Here is a 15,547-nt window from a genome sequence, read left to right as displayed (position 1 = left end):
AGGTTAAAACTGAGTTTTAAAATGTATATATATATGTGTGGATATTCAATTGTTCCAGCACTATTTTTTGCAATCACTATCTACTGCTTGCTAGATCCTAAGATGTGCTTCTTTAAACTTACTTTCCGTTTCAAAACATGCAGTAATGCTCTTATGTACCCTTTATTTCCAGGAATCTAAGAACACTGAAATCAAGGTAAAATGAAGGTGTGGGGATGAGCTGTTGAGACCTGTTCAATCTGTCACTTCATCAGGACCACATTGGACTGCTCGTCCAACATCTTTTGGTCAAAAAATGCATTAAAAGCTTTCATAAGCATTAGCTTTGAAGATGTAAAAGTAAAACCTAAATATAAGAAATTAGCAACTCAACAGATACGTGGTGAAACAAAAAGAACAGGAAATTTCCATGCATAGGCTCAGGTTCAGGTGATACCTATATATATCTCAAACACAGATAGGAAATCCCTGTTTTTCTTGTATATGACAAGTGCAGACAAAACTCAATTGTAACTTTGAGATGGTTCAATGTATTGGTCTATATTTGGGGGGCTAGTGGGGGAACTCTTCTACTCCTGATATTTCATTAATTGTCAAGGGATTACCTCTAGTGTAGCACTTTTTGCATCTATCCAGGCTCTCACCCTCCCTTTGGGTGATTGGTGTGTTTGGGCGCACCATCCTCCTAGCTTTCTCTTTGGGCTCCTGGAAGCCTGTAGGAAGCTCACATTCTTCTTAGATAACTTTTGGGGATTCCTGGTGCTTTCCAGTTCCTGCCACGAGTATGGGTATGTCTGGCTCATTCTGGATGTGATGTTAGGAAATCTGCTTGTCTACAGATGCGTTCTCCAAGACAAGTGTTACTGGTACTAAAGGTGGTATTTTGATCTTTCAGCTGCCTTATTATTTTATGTTATTTCTGAGTAGGCTCAGAACATGGGTAGGGACAGGGATGTGGCTTATTGGGCTTCTCAAACTCCAAAGGTCCAGACAAAATCGAAGGTAAAGGTTGGTTTAATAAATGTCTTCAGTATTTAGTTACTATAATGTTGCTTGCTATGAAATGGTGCTCGAAGGATATTAAGGAATGACAAAAGAAGAAAGGAAGAAAGAAAGAAAGAAAGAAAGGAAGGAAGGAAGGAAGGAAGGAAAGAAAGAAAGACACAGATGGGCTCAGGGAGTCTGAAGCTTGAGTTTACTTCAGACAGACTTAAGACAATTTTATTCTTAACCGGATCCTGGTTATATACTGCAGGATGACAATAGGCATGCATGCATATCCTGAGGGAACAAAGTTCTTATCTTTCAGTGTTCTTCCTTCGTACTTAAAATAACCATTTAGGGTACACAAACATTCTCTTCCTCTCAGACTGTTCTACATAAATCAGATAACATAAAGCAGCTTACTGCTGCCACCACCCTAATGCCATCTACTCCCAAGTAGTTCCGCAGGTTTTATGTTAATCCTCTCTGCTACACTATAAGGCATAAATCCTACTTCTCCAAGACTACAAAGGCATGAGATAAGCTTACAGTACAGTGAGAGATTTTGTTTAGACATGATAAATTCCACCTAAAAGCATCAGAGTGTTCAAAATGGCTGTAGAATCTATATCAAACAGATACTTAGAACTAAGACTGGTAACTTGCTTTTCAAGAAGGTTTCCATTCTTCTTAAAGTCAGAATTCAGATGAAAAGACCTCTTGACATTTATTTCAGGTCTATCAATTTATTAATAACTAGATTTTTTTCAGCAGATGAGCAATAGTGAAAACAAGTAAGTTTAGGCTCTTATGATAAAATACCTCCACTGCTAGTGAATGTATTCTTTCCTCGTAGAGATCAAAACCAGACAATGGGTTTAATGGCTTTTTGCATTGAAGCCAGGTATTGGTTTTCATCATTCGGGTAATGTTCTTTGCCTTAGGGTCATATTCAAATTGCTTTGACCCTCGGAAGAAATAGAAGAATCCTAGAGAGAGAGAAGCACTATTCGTTATCTGGCACAACTATATAAGGTTCCACACTATTTTCTTTTATGAGGATAGAGTAAAATAATTCAACATTATGGAGGGCAGAGAAACTTCTGGAATTATGTAGATGCATTTCCCTTTATTGCTGAAACATGGGCAATCCTCTTATTTTTATTTCTCTAAGAAGAGAGTCATGGTATGAAACATGAGTTGTGAGGGACTTCCTTTCTAGCCAATTAATGCAAGAGACTCTGGTCAGTAGTTGATGCCAGAGGTTCTCAAACTAAGATACAACAATGTCTCAGTGGGGGTTAGGAGAAGGTTCTGTGGGTGTGGCTGTGGGCCCTACACCCCCTTTTTCATAGAGCTGCTCTGATTTTACCTGTTTTATATTCTGAGGTTCTGGGTTTAACACTGGAATAAAAGATTGTGTCACTAAAAATTATATTTAGACTCCTGATTACCATATGATCCAGGCTGGTATTTTGGAAAATACATAGCTTAATCGTGTACATTAGAATTATCTGAAATTCTTTTAAAACTTCAGGTTCTTGGGTCTCATAATCTTACTGCTTAGAAACTCTGAGGACAGGGCTGAAAAATTTTTAGTTTTTACACACAAACCCCATAGTTTAATATTAAACTATATACATTAAAGTTTGCAAATCATTGTTCAGTTCATGTTTTTAAGTCACTTTTCACATTTAAGATCTTCAGGAGTTTGTTTAGGGAGGTGTCTTGGAACAGTAATGAGTTAAAACTGTTTTTGGTACTTTTTACATGGATTTGTAAAGTATAATTTAAGAGAATATAATTCAGGATTTACTGATTCAGTCCGTGATAATACCTGCTGGGTCAATGCTTATTACATGTATTCAACAGTAGTAAAGTTACATTGAAAGGAAGACTTTTAAACTTTTGCACTGTGTTCTTTCAATCCATAAAGTCTTTGGAGCGTCCTACAAGTTTAGACATTGACGCTTACCTTTATGCTGGAAAGCAGCATCAACTCGGAGACCAATTCCTGGGAAGTGTTTTACCACTCTCTTTGGGTACCCTCTGTCCATGGTTTGGGCCATTTCGTCATACCTGCATAAATAGATTTGAATGGTTCCCAGTGTATCTTTGTTTTGAGGAGCTTAATTTTTTTAATCCCCAATTTGTAGTCAGCAGGGATGTGGGGAATAAGTAGGGCCTTGTAGAGGAGAAGTAATTTTATCAATAGGAAAAATGTACCAAGATTATGTTTGGATGAATCATTTACAATGTTTCAAAACAAGAAATATGGGAAAAGTTGCATCATTTGTCAGATTGGTGCTTGTGCTGGTTTGGAATTGTATGAACCCCAGAAAATTGTTTTCTTAAAGCTAATCCACTCCTGTGGATATAATCCTATTGGATGTAGGATGTTTTGATTAGGTTACTTCAGTTAAGGTGTGGCTCGGTGTAGGGGTGGGGGGGATCTTAATCTTTTTACTGGAGTCTTTTATAAACAAGATAAATACAGAGAGGGAGAAAGAACCAACATGGAAGTAAGAAACTGAAAACAAGGAAACCCGAAGGGAAGGGAGAGGCCAGCAAAGGCTCCCTGGGTCTTGCCATGTGACAGAGGCAGCCAGGAGTGTGGGCAGCTGGTCTTCGGAAAGAAGTCAGCACCTGATGCAAACTTGATTTGGACATTTTTCTGAGTCTGAAAACGAAGTGTGGAAGCTCATAAATTCCCATTGTTAAAGACCACACATTTCTTTATCTGCTTTGAGCAGCCTAGGAAACTAAAACAATGCTGTTCCGAGGCACTGTTAAATCAAAATGAGGGCTTACAGAGATTTGGTCTGGCTGTTTGTATGCCATTAGAAATTTGGTTAGCACCACCAACTTTCTTATTTTATCTTATCTTTGTGTTTTAAATTGGAGAAAGATCTTGGACTCATGGAACTACTTTTTGGTATGGTAAATGTCATCTGCCAGAGATTGCCTTCAACATAATTCACATTAAGAAGACTACAGGTTAGTTTTATTTTTGTCTATGTCATTGTGATGCTACGTGAATGTTTTTCTCCAGAATAATGCCAAGGAGTAAATTCTCTTTAAACTTACCTCCAGCACCAAATATCCACAAAGAAGTAGGTTTTTCTTGTATTTTGATCACAGATGGCTGCATCAATTTTCTTCACATATCTTGGAAAGCCAAGGGTTTGGATGGATTTGGGATAATCTGATAAAACAGCATATCCTCTGATCATCCAAAAGTTGTCATCTAGGTGGAGAGAAAGTAATTATCTTCTGATCTATATCTAGTGGGAAAAATAAATGCCTTAAGAAGTTTAATAATATCTTCAGCTTCAATGTTTGGAGATATAATAATCTTATGTCCCAGTTTATTCTTGCCATTTTCTTTTGTGGTTTATCATTAACATTATGCATATAATATATAACTATGATCAATCATGTACATACTTTTTCCAGTTGGTTTAACCATATTGATTGCTTTTAATTGGTACATCCACCAAAATGTTTGGACTATTCTCCTCAAGTTCAGCCCCCAAATGCTCTCAAAGGCAAATCTGATAGAAGCCATGTAAAAAGTCAGGTTGCTAGATTAAATACAGGATGCCTAGTTAAATTTGAGTTTCAGATAAACAACAAAAAAGTTTTGGAAAAAGTATATCCCAAATATTGCATAGAACATACTTAAACTAAAAAAAAAAATTGTTGTTTAATCTGAAGTTCAAATTTAACTAGATGTTCTGTATTTTTATTTGCTAAACTTGACAACCCTAGGAAAATGGGAACCAAAAAGAGAGACAGACGTATAATTAAAAACCAAACAAAACCATGCAGGTTTCTTTTAACCCTGTGCAATTGGGATGGCATTTACCTTCACAGACCCAGAGAACCCCTTGATAGTTTTTCATTACAACAAGCACTTAAAGTCAGGGCAGAAGCCATGTCAATTTGGCTGACACATGAAGATTATATTCCTTACACTAGCATATTTACTATCCAGTTTATGTATCAAGAGTGAAAAGAAGAATGTTGATGCACAAAGTTACCTTTGAAAATCAAAATCTTATCTTTGGGGTTCTCATATGCAGCTTGAATATCAGCTGGCAGAGATGGCCAGAATGAAGCAATTAATCCAAATTCAACATCAGTGATATCATAATGGATCCTCCATAGGTGCCTGGTAAACAGAAAACACTTTGCACATACAGCGTATATGTCTATCTACGCCAATGAAAGCATTGCAATCTTAAACTTGTCTTTTGTATAACTGGTTGGTGTTTTCCTCAAATAATTTGCAGAAACAACACAATTTTCCTCCAGCAAATTTCAGTGTTTTGTGAGCTCAGTCCTACCCTTTACACTACTGAAGTCAGAGATGCATGGTTCCCCCTTCCTTGGGTACTCAGAGTAGCAAACAACCCATGAATATCTTGTAAATAGTTCTGAGTGCTTAATGGCCTTATTTTTGCCCAAGCAGAAACACCCGAAGTGTTGGTATTCTAAGAGGAACTTTTTGATGTTGACCTTTATTGGAATGAAGAAATGATAGCATTGGAAGGTCAAAATAATCTCTCAGAATTTCCCTTCTGGCTGTAAAATTCTGAGTCTGTGAACAGGACTTAAATCTTTATATTCCATTTCCTTCCCCATTCAGACAGCCCTTCTTTGATAACCTAATAGGTAGTCTCCCAGCCTCTGCAGTTAGGAGCACAGGGGTGATAGCACGTAACTACAATGATGGGTACAAGGAGTCCAATTTCAAATATTCTTTCCTTTTCCCCTATATACGTGCAGATGGTGTATGTCTGGATAAATTGTTCTGAAAATATGGTCACAGTATAAATGATGGACTCACTATGATTACATTCAGATCCAATAAAGTATACATAGTGAAAGAAGAGAATTCTTGCTATCACTAACATTTTACTGATGCAACATTAAGGAATGGTCAGTGGTGTGCTGATAAATGTTTAACAATTGGCTCTTCAGGTAAGAAAAAGAAGTAGCTTTTACCATGTGCCAATTTCCAGGGTGTAAATACTATGTCTATTTGCGGCTACCAATGTGATGCTTGCAAAATCCCCCAAAACTTAACAACTGGTGCTTGAGCTGGCATGAGCGGCTCCTGAACACCACTGGTACAGTGTTATATTGGCTAAGAAGTCACTGAAAGTAGACTCTACTTCACCTTTTTATATAACGGCAATTTTTAAAATTGCTTACAAATATTTAAAAAGTAAATTACCGAACAAGAGAGATGTATATACATAGTAAAACATTCAAATAGTATAGGAATTTATAAAATGAAAAATAAAAGACACACATTCTCACTAGCCTCATGATTCCCTTTTCCTCCCTAAATTCTTTGAAAAGAAGAATCCTCATAGGAAATCAAGATGTTTAAGGGGATGGGTTTACCTGCCTTTAAAGAACATAACTTCTCTGCGGAAAGTGGTGATAGCATCAAAAGTCAAATCAGGGTCACAGGCATGGGGCACAGTGGTTCCCTGTGGCTTAGCAGTTGCCTTAGGTAAACCTCCTTTGATGAGAAAAGAAATACCACAGTGAATGAAGAAGGAATGAGGAAATATGCTTACGGAAGGATCTTACCCAAGTGAATAGCTTCTTTACGATAATATTTCAAGAAGTGATTTTCTCAACTTCCCTTCTGGAAAGCTTCCTATGGAGTTCATGTATAGTCAGATTTATAATTTTGCTCACCATAGATGGACTGAATTCCACTGATATCGTCCTGAGAAAGTGGGTACTTGTTAGGATCCAGAGAGACATAATTTGGGAACATCAAGGCTGTTTCATCATTGGAGTGAGAAAGCCCCAGAGAATGACCAAATTCATGAGCAGCTACAAGAAACAAGTTGAGTCCTTAACAAAAACAGGGGAAAAAAGTATGAATCAATCAAAAGGAGAATGGCTGTATCTGATATTAGAAAGTAAGAGAAAGGAGAAAGGCTATACAGCAGGTGTTGCTTAAAACTTATGTACCATTATTTATCTGGGAAATATTCCAACATTAGTGATTATTGTTAGTCACATACATGAAGAAGTATAACCCAGAGAAAGCAAATGGCTGAAACCAAGTGTCTCAGAAATGGATAGTATTAAAAAAATAGAAGCAATCACTTTTTTGGTTGTTGGGACACTATACTCTACGGGAACAAGTTTTTCCATGATTTAGTACCTGACTTTTTCCAGGCTCATATTTTGTTTTCATATTCCATGAGCCCGTCATATTGTATCACTTGCAATTTCTCATCTGTGTCGTGTTCTAATCCATCTACCAGGAATATTGTCTTCTCCATCCCTTCTTTGTCTAGCTATCTTACGTATTCCTCGGAACTCTCCTATATGGTTGGTTACCTTCTTCTCAAGGCTTCCCTTATCCCCCTACTTCCTATCCATTCCAAGCTAAATGCACCTCTAAGGGATGCCATAGACTCAGTGCTTAATTCTGCCATAGCACATAGAGGGCTGCATTGCCTACTTCTTTCACCAAGCCACGCACTCCTTAAGTACAAGGACCATGTCTTAATCATATTTTATTTTTATTGACTGATAAAGTGCCTAGCAATAGTGAGTACTTAATACTGGCTAATTAATGTCCAGTTGTTTAAATGGATGAAACAATGGTTAGATGCAAGACATATAACCATATTATCTTGTACTTAACTCATATCAGAAGTCTTACCATGCATGTTGGAATTGCTTTTTTATTTATTTAGTCCTAAAGACTGTTCTTGGATTTGCAACTAAGCCCAAGGAGCCTAAGGAAAAGGCTGTATTTTTCGTAATGGAGCCATGTGTAGTGATTTTTACACAAAGCACTTCACTTTTAGGGAATGGGAAAGGACCATTTCATGGTCTTTGATGCTTTCCTGCTCTTGGCCTCTACTGCTGCCCCTGGCCTGGCTGGCTTTAGCATTGTCTTTGGTCAAGGAGTTGGACAAGTGAATAGTTAAAAAACGAATCCAAAGTCAGGTCTTCTAAATAAAGTACAAACTTTCCTCCTGGCTTTCAAGACCTCCTATAGTCCGAATCCTACAGACTTTTCTTTCGCCACGATTCTAATATTTGAATTGGTCTGGAATATTCTGTGTCAAACACTCTTCCACACTCTCTTTGCTCCACTTTTTTTTTTTAACATTCAAATCAGTTTTATTGTGGAACCTTTTCATGATTTTTTATCTCCCATAATGACAGCATGAATTCTTACCAAGAATGACTCAAATATTTCTTTCCCTCCTATACTATATGTCCTCCATCACCACTGTTCATTTTGTTTGTTTACTTTTAATTCAATTTTTCAAAACTTTTTTATTGTATAGTGTAACATATATATAGAGAGAGCAAAGAAATAAAAAAGGAGTAGTTTTCAAAGTACTCTTCAAAAAGTGGTTACAGGGCGGGCCACGGTGGCTCAGCAGGCAGAGCTCTCGCCTGCCATGCAAAAAGCGGTTACAGGGTAGATCCCAGAGTTTGTCATGGGCTACCATACGATTCTCTCAGATTTTTTCCTTCTAGCTGCTCCAGAAAATAGGAGGCTAGAGGGCTTAAATATTCTTTTATGATCACAATCTACTTTTCTTTTCTTTCTTTTTTTTTGTGAAAAATAACATACATACAAAAAAAGCTATATACTTCAAAGCACAGCAACACAATCAGTTGTAGAACATATTTCACACTTTGACATGGGTTACAATTTCACAATTTTGGATTTTTACTTCTAGCTGCTCTAAAATACTGGAGTCTAAAACAGATATCAATTTAATGATTCAGCAATCGTATTCATTTGTTAAGTCCTATCTTCTATGTATAATTCCACCATCACCTTTGATCTTTCCATACCTCTCTTTGGGGTTGTTTAGGCTATGGCAATTCTAAATTTTTCATATTGGAAGGGCCTATCACTAATATGGGGTAGGGAGATAGGACTATCTGATGTTCTGGAGAGGCTGGGCTAGGTTTCAGGACTTATCTGGACAAGGGACCCATCTGGAAGTTGTAGGTTTCTGGGAAGTTACTCTAGTGCCTGGAACCCTTGTCGAATCTTATATATTGCCCTAGGTGTTCTTTAGGATTGGCTGGAATGGTCCTAATTGGGGGTTGGCAAGTTACCATAGGTAGCAAGGTCTACCTGAAGCTTGCATTAAGAACAACCTCCAGAGTAGCCTCTCGACTCTATTTGAACTCTCTCTGCCACTGATACTTTATTAATTACACTTCTTTTCCCCATTTTAGTCAGGATGGGATTGTTGATCCTAAGGTGCCAGGTCTGGATTCATCCCTGGGAGTCATCGCTCATGTCAGCAGGGAGAACTTCACCCCTGGATATCATGTCCCATGTAGGGCGGAGGGCAATGATTTCACTTGCAGAGTTGGGCTTAGAGAGACTGAGGCCACATCTGAGCAACAAAAGAGGTCCTGCAGAAGTAACTCTTAGGTCTGCCTATAGGTAGTCTAAGCTTCTCTGCTACCTACATAAGCTTCACAAGAGAAAGCCTCATGATTTGGGTATTCCTGAGGTTTGACACAGTATCAGGGGATTCCCTGATGGTAAGGTTTAATAGTTCCTTAGTCTTTCTTGCCTCCCTCAGGGGACTTTGCCAATAGTTTTTGATTGTCTGCTTAGTATAGTCTAGGATGTTTCCAGGCATTATAATAATCTATACACATTAAAAGTCCTCTTTCTTATTCTGTGCTTCCTGTGTTTCAATTGTTCGAATGAGCTATACACACAGGTTGAATTAGATTACGCACTACAGAAAATTTCAGTTCCAGATCAAACAAACCTTTCTTCCATTGGTCTCAAAGATTATGTGTGGATCTAAAATATAGACACTGTCTTCCTTACCACTGTGTTCTGAATTACTTTAACCCCAATCTTTGCTCCATTTTGCCTTTCTACTTCCTGCTTAGTCCTCACATCTCAACTTTGGCATCACTCTTGGATCTGGGTTGGAATAATGCATGCATGCTCCTATCACATACCATGGTTCCCTTCATCCCAGTACTGATCACACTGGTTTAATTGCTATTTGATTATCTGTGTGTCCTTAGACTGTAAACCCTTGGAGGTCATGCTCTGTGTCTTATATGATAGGATTTACCCAGAATCTGGGTGATGGTAGATGTTCAATAAATGGTTGTCAAATGACTTCATTGACCAAATATGTGGAATATCTATCATATGCCAATAACATTATAGACCCTCAGAAATCACAGGAAAAATATGACAAATCTACGACTTTTTGGAGATGTGACAATATATAAATTTATGCATTGTAACTTTGTATCTTCATGAACATTTTTTCCTCTGACTAGAATGCCATCTGCCCTAATCATCATATCAATCACCATCAATATTAATAATCACCAACATAATCATCAATATCAGGCACTTTCTGAGTTCATTGTAGGCAACTGCTTTGCAAGGTACTTTCACCTTTCTTACAGGTAACTTGTGCCACTCTTCTGCAAAAGGGGCATTATTATCCTTATTTTACAGATAAAAGAATAGAGACTAAGAAAGTTAACTATAGCAGGGTCCCTCAGCTAGTAAATGGGAAGCCTCAAAAGGAACCAAACTCTACTAAACTGCTAACCACATCATGACACTGTATCAGTAGTGTCTGTAAAGCCTGTTTCAGTTTGTTTAATGGCACCACACATTCACACATAGGTTTGCCCTTGGCCTTCCTCTGAAAGACTCTTGGGAAAATTTCTGTGTGGGTTTAATCTTCTGATGTCACCATGTAGTGGCTTGCCCTTCCCTTGGGAAGCAGTGGAATTAACAGATGACTATTGTTTATTATTCTTTAGGAAGTTACATTTATGCTACTTTCATAGAAGAAACTACATTTTCTAACAAGGGAGAGAATATTTTGCAAAACCCCAACTGATCAGAGATTACTTATGCTTGATGTTTTATATTTTTATTAGAGAACAAAAAGTGTTTTTTCTTTTATGTTAGTGAGCTAAGAGTTATACTACTGGGCGTCACCAAAGGCTCAGATTTTTTTACCCTGAGGGAATATAACAAAGAGGTCAGATGATAACTCTTTTTTGGAATTGCTGCATGGTTGTCCACCCAAAACTTAGTTGAGGGTTGTATTTATCTGCTGCCTTGTTCAAGCAAGCCTTGCCAAATTGGGGCTGAGAATCTTTGGATTTTTTAATAATGTTTCCCGACCTGCACCTTATGGCAGAGGGCTTGAAGCAGTATGAATAATAGCAATTACTGCTAACTATTGGATTTAATTGGAATAAAAGGGCGGTGAAATCTTTGACTGAGCTCAACCTCTGGATATGAAAGGAAAGCCCAGCTGAGCAAGGGGAGCCATTCTGACCCTGGCAAGTATGAGGATATTTCTTATAACTTCCTGCTAGGGCACATCCATACTGTCCTTAGGCCAAATACAAAGAAATATTAGGAAATGTCTTACCAGAAGATGCTCAAGAGACATAGTACATTAGACTCTTGGGTTGTTTGGATGACAATAGTGTCCTATATCCTTCATCTGCTTGTGATGCTAATTCATTGGCAATGGCGCAACTGATCCCTGATTTCCCCTGTTGATTGAAACCCAGCCAGTATCTGACTCCTTCACCCTCCTTGTTCAGTAGCACTTGGAAGAACAAATTGCCTCATATCTTCAGACTGAGGAGTGAGTGGCTATGGACCATTTTGAACCTCAGACTTTCAATCTTGCAGACACCGTAAAACTGACCGAAATGAGCTATTAGAGTCATTTGGTCTGGAATGAACTGTAACCTTTTATGCTACCTATCAGCAGTGCTGCAGCCTCTTCTTTTCTGGGACTCTGGAAGACAGAATGTTTGGGTAAAACTGAGTGTCTACTGAGTTTGCTCCTTTGAGGTACACACAGTAACTGTAGTAAATTCTTTGTTTTTTTTTTCTTTTTAAAGTAATAAAGCACCTCATGTTTAGGTGCCAGGTAAGCCCATTACAAGAAATAAAATAAACCCACTTCATATGAAGCAATGAGTCTGCAGTCTAATTCCATGGCAGATCAGCAAGAATTAGAAGGGGAAATTCATACTTTTAAATAGGCTCTCTATGGACTAAAACTGCACACCATCCTTCAATTACTAGTTTCATCCCTAGTATTTTCTTTCAATCCCTGAGCCAAAAACGGCCTTTAACTTCAGTATAACATGCAGCACATTCCACCTTGTATGATGGGCATGTGGAGCAAGGCTTTCTATACCACCTGAGACCATGGGCTGCAATTTTTCTAGTACAACTTTGTGGTCCGTGCAGCACCTTGCATAGTTCCAGGAACATAGTGGACCTTCAGGTATTACAGGTGTGCAAATCAAAGTATGAATAAGTGAAGACTGCTCTGGTCATAAGTAGATTAGCAACTTTATGAGAGCATTGAGCTGTGCAAGCATACTTTTTTGTGTATATGTATTGAACACTTCCATCAATGACATTTTGGAATGTGGAAAATTGTGGTGAAATTTAGGGTAAAAAAAAGAAACTGATTGCAAAGTTATTCATTTCAAAGATCTTTAAACTAAAATTTTGTTCATACAGAAAATTGGGCTCACCTACACCGTCCTTGGTCCAGTTTTCATCCTCATCGAAGTGAGTATCTCCACCCAGACCCAGGCCAGGAGGAAAAGCATGGCCAAGGACTCCCAAGGGACCATCGAAATGGCGAGGGCACCGACCATGGACTAGATACAATTCATGTAGAAAAAATCAGCCTCGTCAAACTTCCTGAGATTAAAATAGTCAGACTTTTGTCTTTTATTGAAAAACCTTACCTCGGGTCCTAAAGGCAATCATGATGTCTGCAATCCCTTTAGATATTTTGGTGAATTTTAGTGGGGTCACCTTGCTCCATACTTCTAAAGCTTTTTGAATCACCTCATCCACATCAGCTCTTGGCATATCTGGGGTGTAGTTCATTATTCTTGAAAATTAACAAAAACATATCAATTGCTGATTATGCATGCATATATTCACACACATGCCACAGAAAATGTATTTTGGTATAGTAGTATTATTTTCATTTGTATAGCACAGTACTACTTAAAAGTACTTTTATATATGCTATATAAGTCAATCCTCTCATCTCCTTTATGGATCAGATGGTATTATAACACATTAACAAATGACCACAAAGAGGTCAAATGACTTCCCTAAGATCACACCCTAAGTAAGGTGTGTTTGGTTTACGGTGTATATGAATATATTATAAATGCATTTGATAAAGATTTGGGACTTATTTTCTTGAATGGTTTACAGAAATGGTTCACACATATATAATGTATTAAGAGTGTGACTTGAGAGCCAAAAAAAGTTACTCAGAGAAAAGATTTCCTTCTTGTTTACATTCCCTGTCTTGCCAAGCCTATGTTTATCTCAGGTCCTACAACCCAATGAGATGGAGGGAGATCAACATAGAGAGATATTTTAGGGCCAGGAGGGAACTAGAGTGGTTGTCAAGGTAACTTGACCTGAGGTCTAAATTAAGGCCACATTTCATCCTCTTTCTGTCAGTGAGCTTATCTTTTGTTCCTTGAGATGTCTGGAGGCAAACTCCATACATTGCTCCAGAGACCCATTGAGATTGACAATTCTTAGAGTCAGGGATCTTTCCACTTATCTAAGGTGAATGGCTTGTCCTCCCGGATCTTTCCTGGTTTCCCTTGAGCATACTCCACTCTGGCCTTCATGCTTCTGCAGTTATATGGCAGTATATCTCTGATCCCAAGTTTTTATGGGCATAGCAGAGGTTAGATGAGACCCATCTGCTGGAGCCAGCTGGCGACAGCTGTGTAAGCTTGATTATAGTAAAGAGCATTTTGTTTCAGTTTTTCTATGTTTAAGGTAGCAATAATAGTTATACCTCTGTCAGAGGTTTTTTTGGAAAATGAAATAAATGAAATCTGTGCACATAGGAACTGCTCAGTAGAATAAGCTATTACTATCATTGTTCCTTGGGGATTATATTCATGCCTCTTTGAATTAGGGGGAAAGAAGTTGGTAGAAGCCTTACCTGTATGTGAGGTTGTGTTGTTTCCACCCAGGGAGCGTGTAGCCGTACTGTCCCACATCAGGCACTCCACACCTGGGTGTCTTCATGATTTCCAGAGTATTCGAGTCCAGTTTTCCAGTCACTGTCAATCGAAAAAATGCTTGCATTTCCTGAATTTTGCCAGCTACAATACTCCTGTTCTTACTTTGGACGAGATCACCCTTTTCTATTTCAAGGGAGTAGAACTGGTCCAGATATGCCTAATGAAAAAGATGAGAAAAAAAAAAAAAAGCAGAGACTACAGGAGAGCAAAACTTCCATCTTAAAATAAAACAAAGTTGCCCCAAATCCCTTTTTGGCAGTAGGCAGGTAAAAAAGGAAATAAGGCATGTGGGGAAGGAAGGAGTGAGGGAGAAAAGAAGAAGGGAAGGCAACAAAGAGGGAAAAAAACAATCATTTTGCTTTTTCAATTTCCAAAAATTAGTTGAGCTATGTGTGATCAGAATCAGCCAAATCACACAGCCTACAAAATTCCAGACTTCCATGGAGAGAATCAAACTTCTACATGTCAAATGATAATACATCTTAACATATTTTTGTTGTTACTTTCATTCTGGTTTTTCCTTGAAACAAATTCTACATTATCCATTTTGCAAATTTAATCGATTTAGTCAAATATGGCAAATTAATCAGGCTGATTTTTAGAGGAAATCTCCAAAGCTATATATTTTTTCATGCATTTAGGGAAACAGGGTTCCATAGATTTGCGTTTGCTAGTTGGTCTTGAACGATTTTATAGAGTTCTCTATTTCTCTCAGGACTGTCTCCTTTCTTCTTTCACCGACTATCCCTTCATTTGTGACCATTGCTTACTTTGTAGCAAATCCTCTCTTTTCCTGCCCCCACCCACCCCATACTCAGTTCTCTGATGATCTTAGAACTAGGGAAATGAAAAGCAGCTCCTCACAAGAATGTTCAGGATTCTTTTGTAGGAATTTGCTGCCTTTTTATGTCCCAAGGCAATTGACAAAATACAGCTTTTACTAATAGCCTATTAATAACATATATTGAGACAGTACCTGAGCCAGCTGCATGTTTTCTTCATCTTCCATGTTTTGGTTTATAGGAAGTGCAGAAGAAAATGTTATAAAGAGCAAAGGCAGAAACAGAAGGTTCTTCATTCTTCTCTCTACAGTTGAAGCCTGATTCTGTTTGCACTGAATTTAGAAAATAATAGTGAGACGTGGCATGAATTGGTTTGTATGATTGTTTAATTAAGAACAGAAAAGGACCTTTGCCATAAAGTGTGTCATGATACTTTTTTTCCCCTGGGTTGACTTGATTTTGCAATCATGGACTATGATTGTTTAGTAAGCACAGTCATTCTTCCTTATTGAATTAGTATACTTAATTCAATGAAGTGGGCCTCCAAGTTACTCTTGTCCTTGCAAAGCTGGAAGTTTTTCTATTCATAAATACTTGAGTGTTCAGAAAATAATTTTCTTTTGAATGAAAGCACAAAGCAACTTGATCATGTG

At 37.9% G+C, this 15,547-nt stretch overlaps 1 protein-coding gene across 1 annotated transcript; it reads right to left on the bottom strand.

Moving 5' to 3' along the window:
* Nucleotides 1-1,054: 1,054 nt before the first annotated feature.
* MMP27 (matrix metallopeptidase 27) lies at nucleotides 1,055-15,215 on the bottom strand. Its single transcript, XM_077112051.1, has 10 exons — nucleotides 15,089-15,215; nucleotides 14,031-14,269; nucleotides 12,793-12,941; nucleotides 12,574-12,702; nucleotides 6,703-6,864; nucleotides 6,400-6,520; nucleotides 5,028-5,158; nucleotides 4,072-4,231; nucleotides 2,960-3,063; nucleotides 1,055-1,973 (listed from the first exon to the last, which is right to left on the bottom strand). The coding sequence occupies exons 1-10, from the start codon at nucleotides 15,188-15,190 to the stop codon at nucleotides 1,741-1,743; spliced, it is 1,530 nt and encodes a 509-aa protein (XP_076968166.1). The 5' UTR covers nucleotides 15,191-15,215; the 3' UTR covers nucleotides 1,055-1,740.
* Between the last annotated feature and the right edge of the window lie 332 nt (nucleotides 15,216-15,547).

Source organism: Tamandua tetradactyla, chromosome 8, assembly GCF_023851605.1.
Source record: "Tamandua tetradactyla isolate mTamTet1 chromosome 8, mTamTet1.pri, whole genome shotgun sequence".
Taxonomy (NCBI): Eukaryota; Metazoa; Chordata; class Mammalia; order Pilosa; family Myrmecophagidae; genus Tamandua; species Tamandua tetradactyla.
This window is presented reverse-complemented; position numbering and strand designations above follow the sequence as displayed.

Coding starts and splice junctions, on each gene's coding strand:
- MMP27 (XM_077112051.1), bottom strand. CDS start 15,190: ATGAAGAACCTTCTGTTTCTGCCTTTGCTCTTTATAACATTTTCTTCT. Junction 6,521..6,702: donor TGGAATTCAGTCCATCTATG/GTGAGCAAAATT, acceptor TTCTCATCAAAG/GAGGTTTACCTAAGGCAACT. Junction 3,064..4,071: donor GTGGATATTTGGTGCTGGAG/GTAAGTTTAAAG, acceptor CTATTTATGCAG/GTATGACGAAATGGCCCAAA.